This window comes from Somniosus microcephalus, chromosome 5 (assembly GCF_052327205.1).
Source record: "Somniosus microcephalus isolate GS21.2 chromosome 5, FLI_Smic_1.0, whole genome shotgun sequence".
Classification (NCBI taxonomy): Eukaryota; Metazoa; Chordata; class Chondrichthyes; order Squaliformes; family Somniosidae; genus Somniosus; species Somniosus microcephalus.
This window is the reverse complement of record NC_140991.1, coordinates 244712785-244730015: the sequence shown is the minus strand read 5'-3', so window position 1 is coordinate 244730015 and position 17231 is coordinate 244712785. Positions and strand designations below refer to the sequence as shown.

The 17231-nt window shown below is 43.2% G+C and overlaps 1 protein-coding gene across 7 annotated transcripts in view; it reads left to right on the top strand.

Moving 5' to 3' along the window:
* The window catches only part of mak (male germ cell-associated kinase), a 374380-nt gene extending 361557 nt beyond the window's left edge, over window positions 1–12823 (top strand). For 6 of the 7 annotated variants that reach the window (XM_085988792.1, XM_085988791.1, XM_085988790.1 and 3 more), the window contains one exon: window positions 11931–12823. In XM_085988792.1, coding sequence (XP_085844918.1) covers window positions 11931–12091 — 161 coding nt within the window. In that variant the 3' untranslated portion in view covers window positions 12092–12823. The remainder of the gene's footprint in view (window positions 1–11930) is intronic. The other variant, XM_085988793.1, reaches the window with a different exon arrangement.
* Window positions 12824–17231: the final 4408 nt, after the last annotated feature.

Here is a 17231-nt window from a genome sequence, read left to right as displayed (position 1 = left end):
GTTCAACTTGGGGTTCAGCTTGGAGACGGGCCTGTCTTACTTTTATTTCTATTTCACTGTTCGCATGCGCAGCTCTGGCTTGAGCTGCCACTAGCTTAGCCCGTGGTCTGGCGATAGTCACGCTTACTCTAGAACCACCTGATGACCATGAACCAGCTTGCGATTTGACGTAACCGGAGCTTATAGACCGATTGTCACCTTCTACAGTTTCGTCTGCCCGTTTAAGGTCTTCTACTCGCTGCAAAGCACTTTCGTTATTATCTTCTGACATGTTGATGTGAGGTAAATGTGCTCTACGAGGTTAAGGCTTACACTGGGTTCCTCCTGCTCCGCTCTTCACAGCTAGCCGTATTGCTATCTTTTCACTGATATCTTTTCACTGATATCTTTTCACTGTACTGGCCTCACTAGACGTGCTCCTATCTAGTTATCCAGCAAGTTAAACACTTATTCAAAATAATTCCTCGTGAAGCCGTTTGCTGTTTTGAAGCTTTACTTGAACAAATTTGTGAAACTGTAAACAAAGACAAAGTATGTTTTGTACATAAACTGAGTACTATACATTCGATATTACATAAGATATAAACGTATTTACAACAGTAGAATAGACTAATTGTATAACTAACTAACATTTGGACTCACTTCTATAACTTTCAAATATTAACCTTTTATAAACATAGTGTTATCAAAATACTACTCTGACAACATTGCTATTATGCTAACAAACAAAGATACTCACAGATATTGCGCTTGGCCTAACATATGAAATCAGATTACATTGGATTGTGAAACTGTAGTAACCTGATCCACCAGGTGGTGCTGTGGCAATTGGTCTCCTGAGTTAAGTCTGGTCTGTACTGGTGGCACTCTTTGTTTTGCTGCCTCATGGCAGAAGCTTTTATGTGCAAGTGTTGATTAAACCATGTTACGGAGTTAACCTATGTCCGTCTCCATCTATGGCCACCTCAAGATACCACATATGGCGACGAGAATAAAGGACGGAAAAGTTTTGGTGGATCAGTCATAGTTATGGAGTATTCAGAAGAGGTGCTCAGGTTGGTTAGCAAACTAGTCGGAAAAGCACGAGGCTAGGCCGCGGGAGTCGAAATGGAGTTTGATTTTTTGGCTGAAGTGACCGGACTCCAAGGATGGCAGGAACGGTAGGCTCCGTGGCACCTTTTGACAGCAAGTCGCAGTCTTGGGAGGAGTATTGTGAAATACTAAGCCATTTCTTTATGGCAAACGAGGTGGACAATGCTGAAAAGAAAAGGGCCATTTTACTGAGTTGTGTGGGAGCGCAAACCTATACACGGATGAGGAATCTGCTGAGCCCGGAGCGGCCAGGAGAAAAATCTTTTGATGAGTTGGTGAGTCTGCTAAAGAATCATTTCAATCCGAAACCTAGTGAAATAGTACAGAGATGGAAATTCAATTTGAGGATTAGGAGGCCGGAAGAAAGCATTACTGAGTATGTGGAGGAGCTTTGGAAGCTCGCACAGGACTGTAATTTTGGAAATACGCTCACAGTCATGTTAAGGGACAGACTAGTATGCGGAGTTAACGACGACAGTATACAGCAAAGGTTGCTGTCAGAAGAAGGATTAACGTTTGAGACGGCACTTAAAAAAGCACAAGCCATGGAGACGGCTAACAAGGACATTAAGGACTTAAACAGTATGAGCAAGGAGAAATGGAGTAAACCAGTGGGAGGAGCTGTTTTCAAGATGGAAGCTGGCGCGAAAAGTCCACCAGTCGGGGTTGGGGATTGCTACCGATGTGGTGGGATGAGCCATTATGCAAAGGACTGCAGGTTTGCAACGGCAAAGTGCCACAATTGTGGAAAAATAGGGCACTTAAAGAAAGTCTGTAAAAGGGCAGTGAGTGAGAGAAGCAGTGCTAAAGGGGCAAAGCATGCTAAAGGGGGGAGGGAGAAGTACACAAAGCGGGCAAATTACATACAAGAGGAGGAAGAGTCTAGTGAGGAGGTTTTCACTATATACAGTATAGACACTTCAAGGCCCAACGTACCCCCTCTCACTCAGTATTTGATAGTGAACGGAGGTCAAGTAAAGTTTGAGATTGACACCAGATGTAGTGTAACCATAATGTCGCAGACAGTATGCCAAGCTATGGGGGGAAGCAAATGTACCAGAGCTAGGTACATGCCCCATTAGTCTCAAAACCTACACAGGACAGAAGGTGGACATTTTGGGGGTGGCCAAAGTACAAGTGGAACACAAAGGAGTCACCAAAGAGCTTACGGTGGTAGTGGTAGCAGGGTCAGGGCCAAACCTGTTAGGGCGAGGGTGGATCAGTGAGTTGAGTGTGGACTGGCAAGCAATGAATAAAATGGAGGACAGTACAGAGGCACTGCAAGAAGTGCTGATGAAGCATGAGTTAGTGTTCAAAGACGAACTGGGCACCTTAAGGGGAGCCACAGCCAAGGTTCATGTAGCCAGTGATGCCACGCCTCGTTTCTTTAAACCAAGGTCGGTACCTTTTGCAATGAAAACCAAGGTTGAGGCGGAACTAGATCGCCTGCTAAAGGACAAAGTAATAGAACCAGTGAAATTTTCAGACTGGGCGGCACCAATAGTCCCGGTATTGAAGCCCGACGGTAACGTAAGGGTGTGTGGTGACTATAAGTTAACAGTGAACAGAGTATCATCACTGGAACAGTACCCCATTCCGAGAATGGAGGACATGTTAACATCGCTCGCTGGGGGAGAAAGATTCAGCAAACAGGACATGAGTCATGCGTATCAGCAGATATTGCTAGATGAAGAATCAAAAAAGTTTGTCACAGTTAACACGCACAAGGGGCTGTTCACGTATGCCAGGTTACCATTTGGTGTCAGTTCTAGCCCAGCAATATTCCAGCGGACTATGGAGGGCATTCTGCAGGGCATTCCAAAGGTGGCCGTGTACTTAGATGATATTCTGCTAACAGGAAGTGATGATCAGGATCACGTAAAAACACTGGACAAAGTGCTACAGCAGCTGGAAGAGGCGGGGCTACGCCTGAAACGGAGTAAGTGTAGTTTCATGGAGAAGGAAGTTACATTCCTGGGACATCGGGTGGATGCCACAGGCCTCCATCCATTACCAGGGAAAGTGCGGGCAGTGCAGGATGCACCTGCACCCACCTCAGTGACTGAACTGAAAGCCTATCTACGGCTCCTGAATTATTATAACCGGTTTCTTCCAAACTTATTGATGCTGCTGGCACCCCTGTACAAACTGCTGAGAAAGGAGGAGCCATGGCGTTGGGGGCCAGAGCAAGCGAAAGCGTTTCAGCAGTCAAAGGAGCTACTTCAGTCCAGCAGGGTGTTAGTGCATTACGACGAGAAGGAGGAGCTGATAATGCCCTGCGATGCATCACCCTATGGAGTGGGGGCAGTGTTGGCCCACCGCATGCCAGATGGAGCAGAAAGGCCCATCGGGTTTGTTTCACGCACGCTCACAGCTGCGGAAAAGAACTATTCACAGCTTGATAAAGAGGGGTTAGCCATTATATTTGGAGTAAAGAAATTCCATAAGTACATATATGGGAGGAAGTTTGTAATCAGTACTGACCACAAGCCTCTTATTAGCTTACTGAATGAGATGAAAGCGGTGCCTCAATTGGCATCACAGAGAATAATGAGATGGGCAGTAATACTAAGAGCCTATGAATATGTGATCACGTACAGAGCCGGCAAGGAAAACGGGAACGCTGATGCTCTCAGCCGCCTGCCCCTCTCAAAATCTCCTCGCAGTACTTCCCCTGAGGAGCACGTCCTGATGCTGGATCAGGAGATCAGTCCCCTGATGACTTCAGTGCAAATCCAGGGCTGGACAGCCAAGGACCCCGTTCTGTCAAGGGTCCGTGAGTATGTGTTGAAAGGCTGGCCAGATCACCGTGAGGGACTGGAGTTCGTGCCGTACAGACAGAGACAGCACGAGCTCAGTGTCCAAGATGGATGTGTGCTATGGGGAGCACGCATCATAGTCCCAGAGCGGGGACGCTCTACTTTGATGGAACAGTTAATGACTAGAATGAAAGGACTGGCTAGGAGCTACCTGTGGTGGCCTAACTTGGATGCTGAAATTGAGTCAAAGGTAAAGTCATGCACTATATGTCAGGAACAGAGGAAAACACCTGCTGGGACACCACTCCATCCCTGGGAGTGGCCCAGCAAACCCTGGAGGAGAATTCACATAGACTATGTGGGACCTTTTATGGGCAAAATGTTTTTGGTGCTGGTAGATGCTCACTCAAAGTGGATCGACATTTATCCAGTGAGCTCTGCAACGACTGATGCCACACTGGATTGTCTCAGGAACAGCTTCAGCATGTATGGTATTCCAGAAATGATTGTATCTGACAATGCACAGTGTTTTGTTAGTGAAGGGAGCAAAGAATTCATGGTAAGGAATGGAATCACACATGTCACCTCGGCTCCATATCACCCAGCCTCAAATGGGTTAGCTGAGCGAGCCATGCAGACTTTTAAGGAGCTCATGAGGAAGAGCTCAGGTGACACCCTGGAGACCAAGCTCAATAGAGCCTTGTTTAGTTATCGTATAACACCCCAAGCTACCACGGGGCTTTCTCCGGCTGAGTTGATGATGGGGAGAAAGTTGCGGTGCACGTTAGACCTGATACACCCAGATCTCAAAAGCAAGGTTGAGACAAAACAAACAAACCAAAAAGCGTACCATGACAAACACACTAAAGCTCACCATTTCGCCATAGGGGACTCTGTGTACACCCGAAACTTCGGCTACGGACCTAAATGGATACCAGGACTAATCCAGGACATTACAGGACCTGTGTCATACTCCGTGTTACTAGGGGATGGTCGAGGGGTTTGTCGGCATGTGGATCAGCTTTTCAGCTGGCAGCAGGGGGAACTGCCTCAGATGGAACAAAGGGCAGTAGAGGAGGCTGTTTCAGGACCCAGCATGGCTTATAAGGTGCCAGTGGACACTGGTACTGCCAGGCCACAGCGGGACAGAGTAAAACCAACATCAGAGACTACTCCAATCTCAAGTACGAGTGAATCTGAGAATCCACCACAAGTGGAATTAAGACGTTCACAAAGGATTCGCAAGCAACCAGAAAGACTTATACAAACCTGTTAAATTAGTCAGGGGGTAACCATGGTTTGAGCATACTGGCTAATTAAAACGTAGTACCTAGTAAGGGTTATTGTTTAAGAATTGCATGCGGCAATCTTAAGCGGGGAGGAGTGTAGTAACCTGGGAGGTTATGAGTAACCTGATCCACCAGGTGGTGCTGTGGCAATTGGTCTCCTGAGTTAAGTCTGGTCTGTACTGGTGGTACTCTTTGTTTTGCTGCCTCATGGCAGAAGCTTTTATGTGCAAGTGTTGATTAAACCATGTTACGGAGTTAACCTGTGTCCGTCTCCATCTATGGCCACCTCAAGATACCACAGAAACCCTCATGGAATTCTCCATTACTCAGTTCAGGTTCTTCCTGGAATTCCACTTCCTGGGATTTCACTTCCTGGGTCACACAGGAAGAAAGGTAGCAAGGTCAAATTACCTCTCACAGGAAGAAAGGTAGAAAGGCCAAATGACCTCTGCTTCATACAAACTGCTAACACGATAACCACCACCAGAGGGTGCTATCTGCATATAAAATGGTTCATCAGTCCAGAACATCACTGCTGTACAATAGCTACCACCAGAGGGTGCTATCTGCATGTAAAATGTCCAGAACATTTATCATAAGCCTTCATTTTCTGTTTTATTTTAATCTCAATTTCTTTAGTCATTCAGGGAGCTCTAGCTTTGGATGCCCTACCTCTCCCTCAAACTATCATCCTCTGTGAAGACTTCCTATTGCTCATTTACTGTTTTACTTACCAATCTTAGTTTTCAAACCGCCTGGGCCTGATCCCTCTTCAACTCGCTGAAATTAGCTCTCTTCAAGTTGATTGTTCCTTGTCCCTTTCCATAACTACACTAAACATAATGATATTGTGATCACTGTTTCCCAAATGCTCTCACACTGAAACATGCTCCAACTTGGCCCACTTCATTCCACAGAACTAGATCCAGCACTGCTTCCTTCCTCATTGAGCTGCAAACATACTGATCAAGGAAGTTTTCCTGTACACGTTTCAGGAATTCCTCCCGCTCCTTGCCCTTTACATTGTTTGTATCCCAGTTACTATATTGTGATAATTGAAGTCCCCCATTATCACAACTCTATTGTTTTCACATTTTTCTTAAATCTGCCTACAGCTATGCTCCTCTATCTCTGTCCCACTATTTGTTGGTCTATACTGTACACCCAGCAGCCTAACTGCTTCTCTTCTGCCCCTTAACTTTAGCCAAATAGATTCTGTCTTTGAACCGTCAAGCACATCATCCCTTTCCGGGGCTGTAACCATATCTTTGATTAATACTGCCACCTTCCTTTTTTCCTTCCCTATTCCTGCATTGTAGCCAGGAATGTTAAGTTTCCATTCCTGCCCTTGATTGCGCTAGGTCTTGTTACTGTCACTATATCATAACCCCATGTAACAATTTGTGCCTGCAACTCACCAACCTTATTCATGTACTCAAACTGCACTCCAAGCCTGGCTTAGTCTGCTTTGCATTTCTCCCATGTTTAAACCTTCTTTCTGGACAGCTCTTCATTCTAATCCAGTTTGTCTCTACCAATCCTATAAGCACCTTGGGGGGAAAATTTGTGTGGTTTGCGCCACATGTTAGTGCCACAAGATAGTGCTAAAATGACGTTGACAGCTGTAACAGTGTGTGATGCTTGTGGTACAGATGGTGGTATGTAGCATTTGTTGAAGCCTTCACTCACCCTGACCACCCGTGTGAGCTTGTTAAACTTCCTCCTACACTGTGTGTGGGTCCTGGGGAGCACAGTGCTGCTCGTGACATGGTATGCTACCTTCTGCCACATATTCTAGCAGACTTGGCGAGGGCCTCCTGCCAGTTGGAGGCTACAGGACCGCCCGCCTTCTCTCCTCCACTAAAACCAATGCCGCCAAAGCTTCCTCGTAAAACCTCCGGGCTCTCTCCCAGGGGCGGAGATCTGCCATCAGGATTTGTAAATAAGTGCTCCTCCTTGTCCTTCTTATGGTTGTTGAGGCAGCTGCACACCTAACAATGCTGAGAATGAGGTGCTGCAGCATTCATGAACCTCCCCTTTAAGTAGTGAAAAAAGCCTGTGGCAATCATTATTTGCATTTAGACTGCCCCCCAATAGTGGTCCATCTTTTCAGTGTAACGCCAATGAGCTTGAGCTTTTAGACTAGAATCATGACTGCAATCATTTTAATGAGGAGGACAAATGTGTGGAGCCTAGACGATTTTCAACTGGTGCTACTTAACCATTTTTAGTCTAAACACTGCCCATTTCGCCCCATCTAAATTAGTTTAAAGCCTCCCCCACTGCACTAGTTAACCTCACCATGAGGACATTTGTCCCAGCCCTGTTCAGGTGCAACCTGTCCATTTTGTACAGGCCCCTCCTGCCGCAACACTAATCCCAATGCTCCAGGAATCTGAAGTCCTCCCCCCTGCACCATTTCTCCAGCCAAGCATTATCCTGCTGTTCCTATACACCACTAGCATGTGGCGCTGGGGGTAATCCAGAGATTACCACCTTTGAGGTTCTGCTCTTTAGTTTCCCCCCCCCCGCCCCAGCTCCTGAAACTCTCTGTAGAACCTTTTCTTTCCTATGTCATTGGTTCCAACATGGACCACGACTTCTGACTGTTCCCCTCCCCCTTTCAAAATATTCTGCACCAGTTCCATGACATCCTCTACCCTGGCACCAAGGAGGCAACACACCATGTGAGACTCACATTGGCGGTTGCAGAAATGCCTGTCTGTCCCATGAATATCGAATCGCCTATGACAACTGCATTTCCATGCTTTCCTGTGCCCTATGTAGCTATTTGCCCCACGGTGCCGTAGATTTACTCTAGTCAGTTTCCCCCCAAGGTGTTGTTGCCCTCATCAGTTCAGCACAGAAAACCGGTTAGTGAGTGCCACTCTCCTGAAGGATTCCTGCACTGCCTACCTATGATTCCTACGACACCGGATGGCCACCCACTTACTCTCCTCTACATTGGGGAGACCAAACGCAGATTGGGTGACCGCTTTGCGGAACACCTCCGTTCAGTCCATAAGGGTGACCCCGAGCTTCCGGTCGCCTGTCATTTTAATTCACCGCTCCATTCCCACTCGGACCTCACCGTCCTTGGCCTCTTGTATTGTTCCACGGAAGCTCAACGTAAACTCGAGGAACAGCACCTCATCTTCCGATTAGGCAGTCTGCAGCCTTCCAGACTCAATATCGAGTTCAACAATTTCAGATCATAAGCTCGGCCCCCATTTCATTTTCTCTTGTAATTGTTCCACTCCTTTTCCGCCCCCCCCCCCTTTCCTTTTGTTTCTCTCTCACACCTGGCAGCTATCTTTTGCCCTGCCAGTACACTTTACACCTAATCCCAGCCTATTACCATCTCGTCTAGCTTCTAATCTCTTTTACTTCTTTTGTTTCTTTTATTCTTTTGTCCGATCGCAGCCCTGCCTCCGATCTAGTTTCTTTTCTTTCCAGTTTTGAAGAAGGGTCCAACCCGAAACGTCAACTCAAATTTCTCTCCACGGATGTTGCCTGACCTGCTGAGTTTTTCCAGCATTTTCTGTTGTACTCTCCTCCTAAACTCTGTGGCTATGGGGTGACCACCTCCTGGAAAGTACGATCCAATAAACTTTCAGCCTGCCCTTTAATCTGAAAGTAATTGTTTATTAATTTAAACTTTAAAAAAATCAGCTGCAGTCAATCTCAACTAAATGTTTTGAGGTGAAAATAGAACCAAAAACATTTATCTGGTTGTGGGTTCAAGGGCCTGATGCTAGGGATAAGAGAGTGCTGGAGTAGCCATCTTTCAGAAGATTAGGGTATTTCTTCTGATGTTCTGTTCAATATTCATCCCTCAGCCAGCACCATGAAAAAAATGATCAAATGGTCATGAATCTGATTTGCCGTTTGTGGGATCTTGCTTTGAGGATGTTGGCTGTTGCATTTGCCTACATAACAACAATGACTGCAGTTTAAAATGATTCATTCACTGTAATGTCCTGTACACAATAAATGAAAGTTTTTTTACTTTTATATCTGAGTAATGTCCATCTAAAACTATAATTAAAACAATTTCCTTGTTCGGAACATAGGAACAGGAGTCGGCCATTCAGCCCATCAAGCCTGTTACGCCATTCAATTAGATTATGGCTGATTTGTTAATGAGTTTGTGTTAAACAAAATAAGCTAAAACTCTGATTCTGGGGCTCCTCAATGTTAGAGAGTTTAAATTGTTGAATTTATCTTTTTTTCCAGATTTAGCATGAAATTGGAAAATTCTTCAATTTATTTCATAAGCTTGTCTTTCCTTAACAAAATCATAATTAAAGAATATATCATCATGAAAACATGCAGATAGGTAGGTCTCCCGTAGCTTGCATTACGCAGGACTCTCATTCTGAACGACAACTTTGTTTTTGCATCCTTTGCAGTGTTTTCCTACTTTAGTACCTGTTTCATCTAATCCATTTTGATTATGGAATTTATATGTTCACTTGCATTGTTATTTTACCTTAGTCATGTTTCATTTGCCCATGGAGCCCAAATTGACCCCAGTTGGGCTTGTATGTCCTTCAGCAACCTGACCCAAGTAGAAATTCTATCCTGGATTTACTAGATCTTCCTGCACCCTATGATGATTTCTTCTCAAATTATGTGGATTTCCAATAGCCCAGTTTGGGAGAATTTTTGTTTCTTTTTCTTGGTGCCACCCAGGCCTGACAAACCCTTACCTTCTCAGGAGGCCCGTTTACCTAGGCTGTTGCAGGTTCCCCATGATGTTCCATATTCAGTCCCCACACTCTGGAATTCCGTGCCTAAACCCACCACATTCTCCTCCTTTAATACTCCTTAAAACCCATCTCTTTGACCAAGCTTTTGGTCATCCCTTATAATATCCCCTTCTTTGGCTCAGCATCCATTTTTTTGATGACAACTCTGTGAAGTGCTCTGGTATTTTTTGTGTGTTAAAGGTGCTATATAAATTCAAGTTGTTGTTTTAACTGTCATTTGTGATATCCAAATGTGCATTGATATTAATTCCAATGATTTAATTTTGATTGTTCTGCATACATTTCTGGAAATGAAATGCATACCAGAGATACAAGGAAAACTAAAAATAAATCAAGGGGAGGAACTAACTAGATTCAATACAAGTAAAAAAAAACATTGATGGAGAAACTAATGAGATAGACAAATTTCCAGGACCCAATAGTTTCCACCCCAGGTATTAAAAGAAGTTGATGCGTTAGTCATGATCGTCTAAAACTCTCAAATCAGGAATTGTCCCCTTGGATTGAAAAATTGCCAATCTCACTCCACTATTTAAGAAGGGTAACAGAAATAAGCTAAGAAATTATAGGCCTATTAGTTTAACGTCCGGTGTGGGGAAATTACTAGAATCTTTTATTAGGGACAGAATGACTGAGCACTTGGGACAAATATCAGCTGATCAGAGAGAGGCAGAATGGATTTGTGAACGATAAGTCATGTCTAATGAACCTAGTTGAATTTTTTTAGATCACTAACATGGTAGATAAGGGAGTGTCTATGGATGTTATTTATATGGACTTCCAGAAGTCATTTGACAAGGTTCCACATAAGAGACGGTTAACAAAAATGAGAGTGCATGTAATTGAAGGCAACTTATTGACTTGGATACAAAATTGGTTAGGAGGTAGGAGACAGAGAGTAGGGATAATGAGTATGTACTTAAGTTGTCAGGATGTGACTAGTTGTGTCCCCCAGAGATCTGGGACTTCAGTTGTTCACTATATATTTATAAATGACTTAGATGAAGGAATAGAGAGCTGTATATCTAAGTTTGCTGACGACACTATTTAGGTGGCACAGGAAATAGTGTAGCTGGGAACAAAAAGTTGCAAAGGGACATTGATAGATTAAGTGAGTGTGCAAAACTGTGGCAGATGGAGTTCAGTATGGAGAAGTGTGAGGTCATCCACTTTGGACCTAATGAAGATAGATCACAGTATTTTTTAAATGGAGAGAAGAACTGAGGATAAGCAGAGAGATGTAGGGGTCCAAGTACAGTGACCACAAAAGGTTAGTGGGCAGGTACAAAAGAATGTAATAGATTAATGGAATGTTGGCCTTTAGCTCAAGGGGGCTGGAATACAACCGGTGGGAGTTATGATACAGCTGTACAGAGCCCTGATTAGATCCCATCTGGAATACTGCATTCAGTTCTGGGCACTACGCCACAGGAAGCATATATTGGCCTTGGAGGGGGTGCAGTGCAGATTCACCAGAATGATACCGGGGCTAAAAGGGTTAAATTATGAGGACAGGTTGCATAGACCAGGCTTGTATTCCCTTGAATATAGAAATTTAAGAGGTGATCTAATTAAGGTTTTTAAGATGATTAACAGATTTAATAGGATAGATAGAAACAATTTCCTTTGGTGGGAAGAATCCAGAACAAAGGGGACATAGCCTTAAAATTAGAGCTAAGGATGATGTCAGAAAGTGCTTCTTTACACAAATGGTAGTGAAAATCTGGAACTCTCTTCCTCAAAAGGGTGTTAAGCTAGGTCAACTGAGAATTTCAAAACTGGGATTGTTAGATGTTTGTTAGGTAAGGGTATTAAAGGTTACGGAACCAAAGAGGGTAGATGGAGTTACAATACACATCAGCCATGATCTAATGGAATGGCGGAACAGGTTAAATGGGCTGTGGCCTACTCCTGTTCCTATGTTCCATGGCTTGCTAAATCAATGTAAAAGTACAAAATGATGATCTGTCTTGATGCAATAAAAGCCGAGTATTTACTATTGTAATTTCTTTTTTAAGACTATGATGCATGGAAAACCAAACCAACCCGATCCCAGCTCCCAGCTCCCAACTATAATCCAGCTACAAAAAACTCTGCAGGACTTCTAGCCCGTCCACCACCCATTCAGTCAGTGCACGGAAGGACTGATTGGGCAACTAAATATGGTGGCCATAGATAGCTGCTACTGTCAACATTCTGTACCATCAGACCCAACTGATCATTCTGAACCAGGAGCAGCTCTTAGTCTGAATGTAACAGCAGCACCAAAACTACCTGAAACCTCAAAGATCGTCAACCAGCTCCAGGACAAAAATATTTCATTTAAGATGACCTCATTTCTGTTTGATTGCTAATCGGATTATTTTCTAATTTAAAATCAAGTGGGTCTTGTCAAGGTTCAAGATGTAATAGTCTGTTTACACTTTAATTATAAGGACAATAACTGCAGCTCTAGACTTTATGCAATGTTCCTGATAGAATTTAATATAAAAGTTTTAATATTTCAATCTTTTTTAATAATAGTAGGTTCGTTTTATTTATTTGCATGTGTCTTGTAGATACTATTACATTATTACTTTTCTTGGCTTTGTACAGTACCTAGTATTGAATGGAATGTAACATTTTATTTCTTGTTTCATTATTTTACATTAGAGATCAGTATTTCTTGCTTAGATTTGACAGTAATTATGGGCACCAGAGGAAGAGCTACTGATCCTCATAAAATATTCCATAATTTAGAACTATTTTTAAAATGTGTGTGTTAATGGTTACAGAATCAGCTTCTTAAAATTCTATTCTGTATTTAACATGTTTTTTGCACAGAAATTGTTTCTTTAATAATTTGTTTGGAGTGCAGCAACATAGTTGTTAACATACAATTAACTTGTTTTTATGAAATCTGTTGATTTTACTGGAGTCTAATTTAGTTTTTTTTACAACTAGTACAAAAAGGAAACTAGTAAATGCAGCTTAAAATGAAACTCTTCCAGTATGTGGTGTGCTGTGGCAATTCAATAGTTTGCCAGTTGTGGAGGTACAGTGACAAGTACCAGTGCCTGTTGTATGAGGAGCAACTCTTGGACTGAAATCAAAACAGAACATGCTGGAAATACTCGGGCAGCATCTATGGAGAGAGAAACAAAGTTAATGTTTCAGGTCGATGACCTGTCATCAGAACTGGAAAAAATTAGAGATGTAACAGATTTTAAGCAAGTACAGAGGCAGGGAAAGGGGGGAGGGGAAGCAGGAAAAAAAGGGAAGGTCTGTGATGAGTGAGAGATTGGACTGAACTTCAGTAGTATTCATTACAGTAGTATGGAACTACATCTGAAAGGACAACTCAAGCTATGCACAAGGGGTTAGGAATTGGACCATCCTATGTTTGAGTTAATAAGCTGCTGTCATTCTTTAGCATGCTGAACTTAGTCTTGAACCAATCCTCTGAGTCCTCCTGAACCAATCATTGGCTGACACCCAAACACAAAATCCAATCGTAAAGATGCCATGTTCGTAGCACACTGGTTTACGCAGGTTTTTGGTCTGATGACACTCTTAAATCATCTGTTTTTGACCATCAAGACTCCTATCTGGGGTAGTTATGGCAATACAAAAGGAGTATGTCTCCACAGGTTGTGATACGGTCCCTGCTGTTGGCCTTTGTTTTTATAATTCACTGCAGATGTTATAACATTCCAGCACAATGGTAAACTACAGCTAACCTTGATTCCCAGGCTAACTGCAGTCTATTCAACCATGGCAATCTCTTTCTTACCCCAGGTTGAATGGTTACAGCCAACTCGGACTTTTAAGCATTAAAAAGGGTTACATGTTGTACATAATTCAGGTTATACTTGCATGCAGTTGATGATTACAAACTTCTACATTTAATCCTTACACACGATTATAGATCTATTTCTGATGATTATAAGATATTAATGGATAGCAAAGTAAGTATTCTAAATACCAACTAACATAGGAACAGGAGTAGGCCATTCAGCCCCTTGAGCCCGTTCCACCATTCAATTAGATCATGGCTGATCAGCCTTTGCCCCATATCCCTTAATAACTTGGGTTAACAAAAAGCTATCAATCTCCGATTTAAAATTAACACTTGATCTAGCATCAATTGCCGTTTGCGGAAGAGAGTTCCAAATTTCTACCACGTTTTGTGTGTAGAGGTGTTTCCTAAATTCACTCCTGAAAGGTCTGGCACTAATTTTTAGACTATGCCCCCAGTCCTAGAATCCCCAACCAGCAGAAATAGTTTTTCTCTATCTACTCGCCTTAATATCCTGAAAACTTCGATCACATCACCCCTTAACCTTCTAAATTCTAGGGAATACAACCCTAATTTGTGTAATCTCTCCTCGTAACTTTACAAGAATGGGTCCAGGGATGAGGGACTTCAGTTACGTGGATAGACTGGAGAAGCTGGGGTTGTTCTCCATGGAGCAGAGAAGGTTGAGAAGAGATTTGATAGAGATGTTCAAAATCATGAGGGGTCTAGACAGAGTAGATAGAGAGAAACTGTTCCCAATGGCGGAAGGGTCGAGAACCAGAGGACACAGATTTAAGGTGATTGGCAGAAGAACCAAAGGCGACATGAGGGAAAACTTTATTATGCAGAGTGGTTAGGATCTGGAATGCACTGCCTGAAAGGATGGTGGAGGCAGGTTCAGTCGTGGCTTTCAAAAGGGAATTGGGTAAGTACCTGAAGGAAAAAAAATTGCAGGGCTACGGGGAAAGAGCGGGGGAGTGGGACTAGCTGAAGTGCTCTTGCAGAGAGCTGGTATGGGCTCGATGGGCTGAATGGCCTCCTTCTGTGCTGTAATCATTCTATGATTCTAACCCTTGAAATCCGGGTCTCACTCTGGTAAACTTATGCTGCACTCCCTCCTGTAATGATATCAGCAAATAGTGATGATATTTGTCTGTGTTTGATTACTTATGCCTTACAGCATATTTGTCTGTGTTTTTGATTACTTGTGCCTGACCAGCAGAGGTCATGTGAGAGACAAGCAGTCCAGAGGAGTTTTACTTTCAGTTTCATTCTAGATGCATCACAGCATAGTGTGTTCTGTAAAAAGCTGTAGAAAGTCTTGAACAAGACTTTAGATTAAACAACATTCTCTTTCAGAAATGAGTCTTTATTGAACCCAAAAAGAAATCAAAACATGATGTCAGAAGTGGCTGAAAGAGAAAAAATCTGAAGTTAGCAACTTGATGGGACAGTGAAAGCAGTTGTGGCAAGTAAGCGAAATCAGCTCTCCACATATTAGCAAGCCAGAAGAGAACATCGTTGCTTACCATTAGAGAATAGCTAACGAAGTGAAAAAATGGAAGGTTTACTCCCACCGGCGACGCTTCAATTGACAGGTAATGTGGCTGAAAATTGGAGAAGGTTCAAACAACGTTTAGAGTTGTATTTAGCGGCAATCGGAGCTGACGAGAAAAGTGATAAACAAAAATTGTCCGTGTTCTTACATGTCGTGGGTGATGCAGCACTGGAGGTATATAATAATTTCATATTTGCTGTTGATGGAGACAAAATGAAGCTAGATAAAATAATGGAACAGTTTGAGGCCTACTGCATACCTAAACGCAACGTGACCTTTGAGAGGCACAAATTTTTCACGTGTACAGAAAATCGGCGAGATTATTGATCAGTATGTGACTGAACTGAGAAACCGGAGCAAATCGTGTAAAATTGGGGGACTCACAGACTCGCTGATAAAAGACAGACTGGTGTGTGGTATTCCAGATAATGGCCTAAGGGAAAGGCTGCTAAGAGAGCAAGATCTAGACCTGGGAAAAGCCATAGCATTGTGTAGGGCTACAGAGACTGTGAAGTTGCAGGCAAAGGAGCTGTTCAGTGACAGTAGCTGCAACGTGGATGCAGTGAGAAAGAACGGATACAAACCGTTTAACAAAGAGAGCGCCAATGTGAAAAAAGAGACGTGGCCAGCAAACGAAAATGAAAGAGACAATCGGAAGTCATGTAGTCGATGCGGTACACAGCATCCACCAAGAAAATGTCCAGCATATGGTAAAACATGCAATAGATGCAACAAAAACAACCATTATGCCCGTTGCTGTAAGAACCAAGCGCAATAAAGCAAGGTCCATACAGTAGATGAAAGCGAGATAGAGGAATTCAATGTAGATGTTGTGTCTGAAAACAAAAAAGAAAGAGACTGGATGTTGACACTAAAAGTGAATGACATACACATTCCATTTAAATTGGATACTGGAGCACAAGTTAATGTGATATCAGAGACCGATTTTAAGAGAATTAGACCCAGACCAAAGTTACATGGAATACAAGTGAAAGTGACCGGATACTCAGGTACTGATATACCAGTGAAAGGAAAATGCATTGTCAAAGTAACACACAAGGACAGAGAGCACACGCTAGCATTAATCGTGGTGCCAAAGGATGTGCAAGCCATACTAGGGTTAAAAGCCTGTGAGAGACTGAACCTGGTAAAGAGAGTCCTCGTTGTGGAAAGCGAAGGAGAGACAGTCTATGATGAACTCATGAAAGAGTACAAAGACCTATTTAAGGGTCTAGGCTGCATTCCAGGAGAACACACGATCAGAGTAGATAAAAGTATGACACCGGTAATACATCCATGCAGAAAAGTTCCGTTTGCTCTTCAAAAGCAACTGAAGGCAGAGTTGGACAGGATGGAAAGCCTGAACGTGATTCAGAAGATAGATGAGCCAACTGAGTGGGTGAGTTCCCTCGTCGTAGTGGACAAAAAGAATGGAAAGCTCAGAATTTGCCTGGATCCAAGAGATCTAAACAGAGCAATAAAGAGAGAGCACTTCAAGCTTCCTACACGTGAGGAAATCATGGCACAGTTTGCAAATGCAAAATATTTCAGCAAGTTAGATGCGTCCTCAGGATTTTGGCAGATGAAGCTGGACGAAGCAAGTTCAAGACTGTGCACGTTCAACACTCCATTTGGCAGATACAGATTCCTAAGGTTACCATTTGGCATTGCCTCAGCTCCTGAAGTGTATCACAAGACTATCCATATGATCTATGAGCACCTGGAGGGAGTTGATACATCAATGGATGACATCATAGTATGGGGAACCACGAGAACTGAGCATGACGAGAGACTGAAAAAAGTGCTGGAAGCAACAAGGAAAACAAACCTGAAGCTGAATAGAGAGAAATGCCAGCTCGGGGTGACAGAACTGACATTCGTGGGAGATATCCTTAGCAGTGAGGGCATCAGACCAGATCCCAGAAAGGTGTCCGCCATTGAGAATATGCCAAGGCCACAATGCAAAAAGGACGTGCAGAGGTT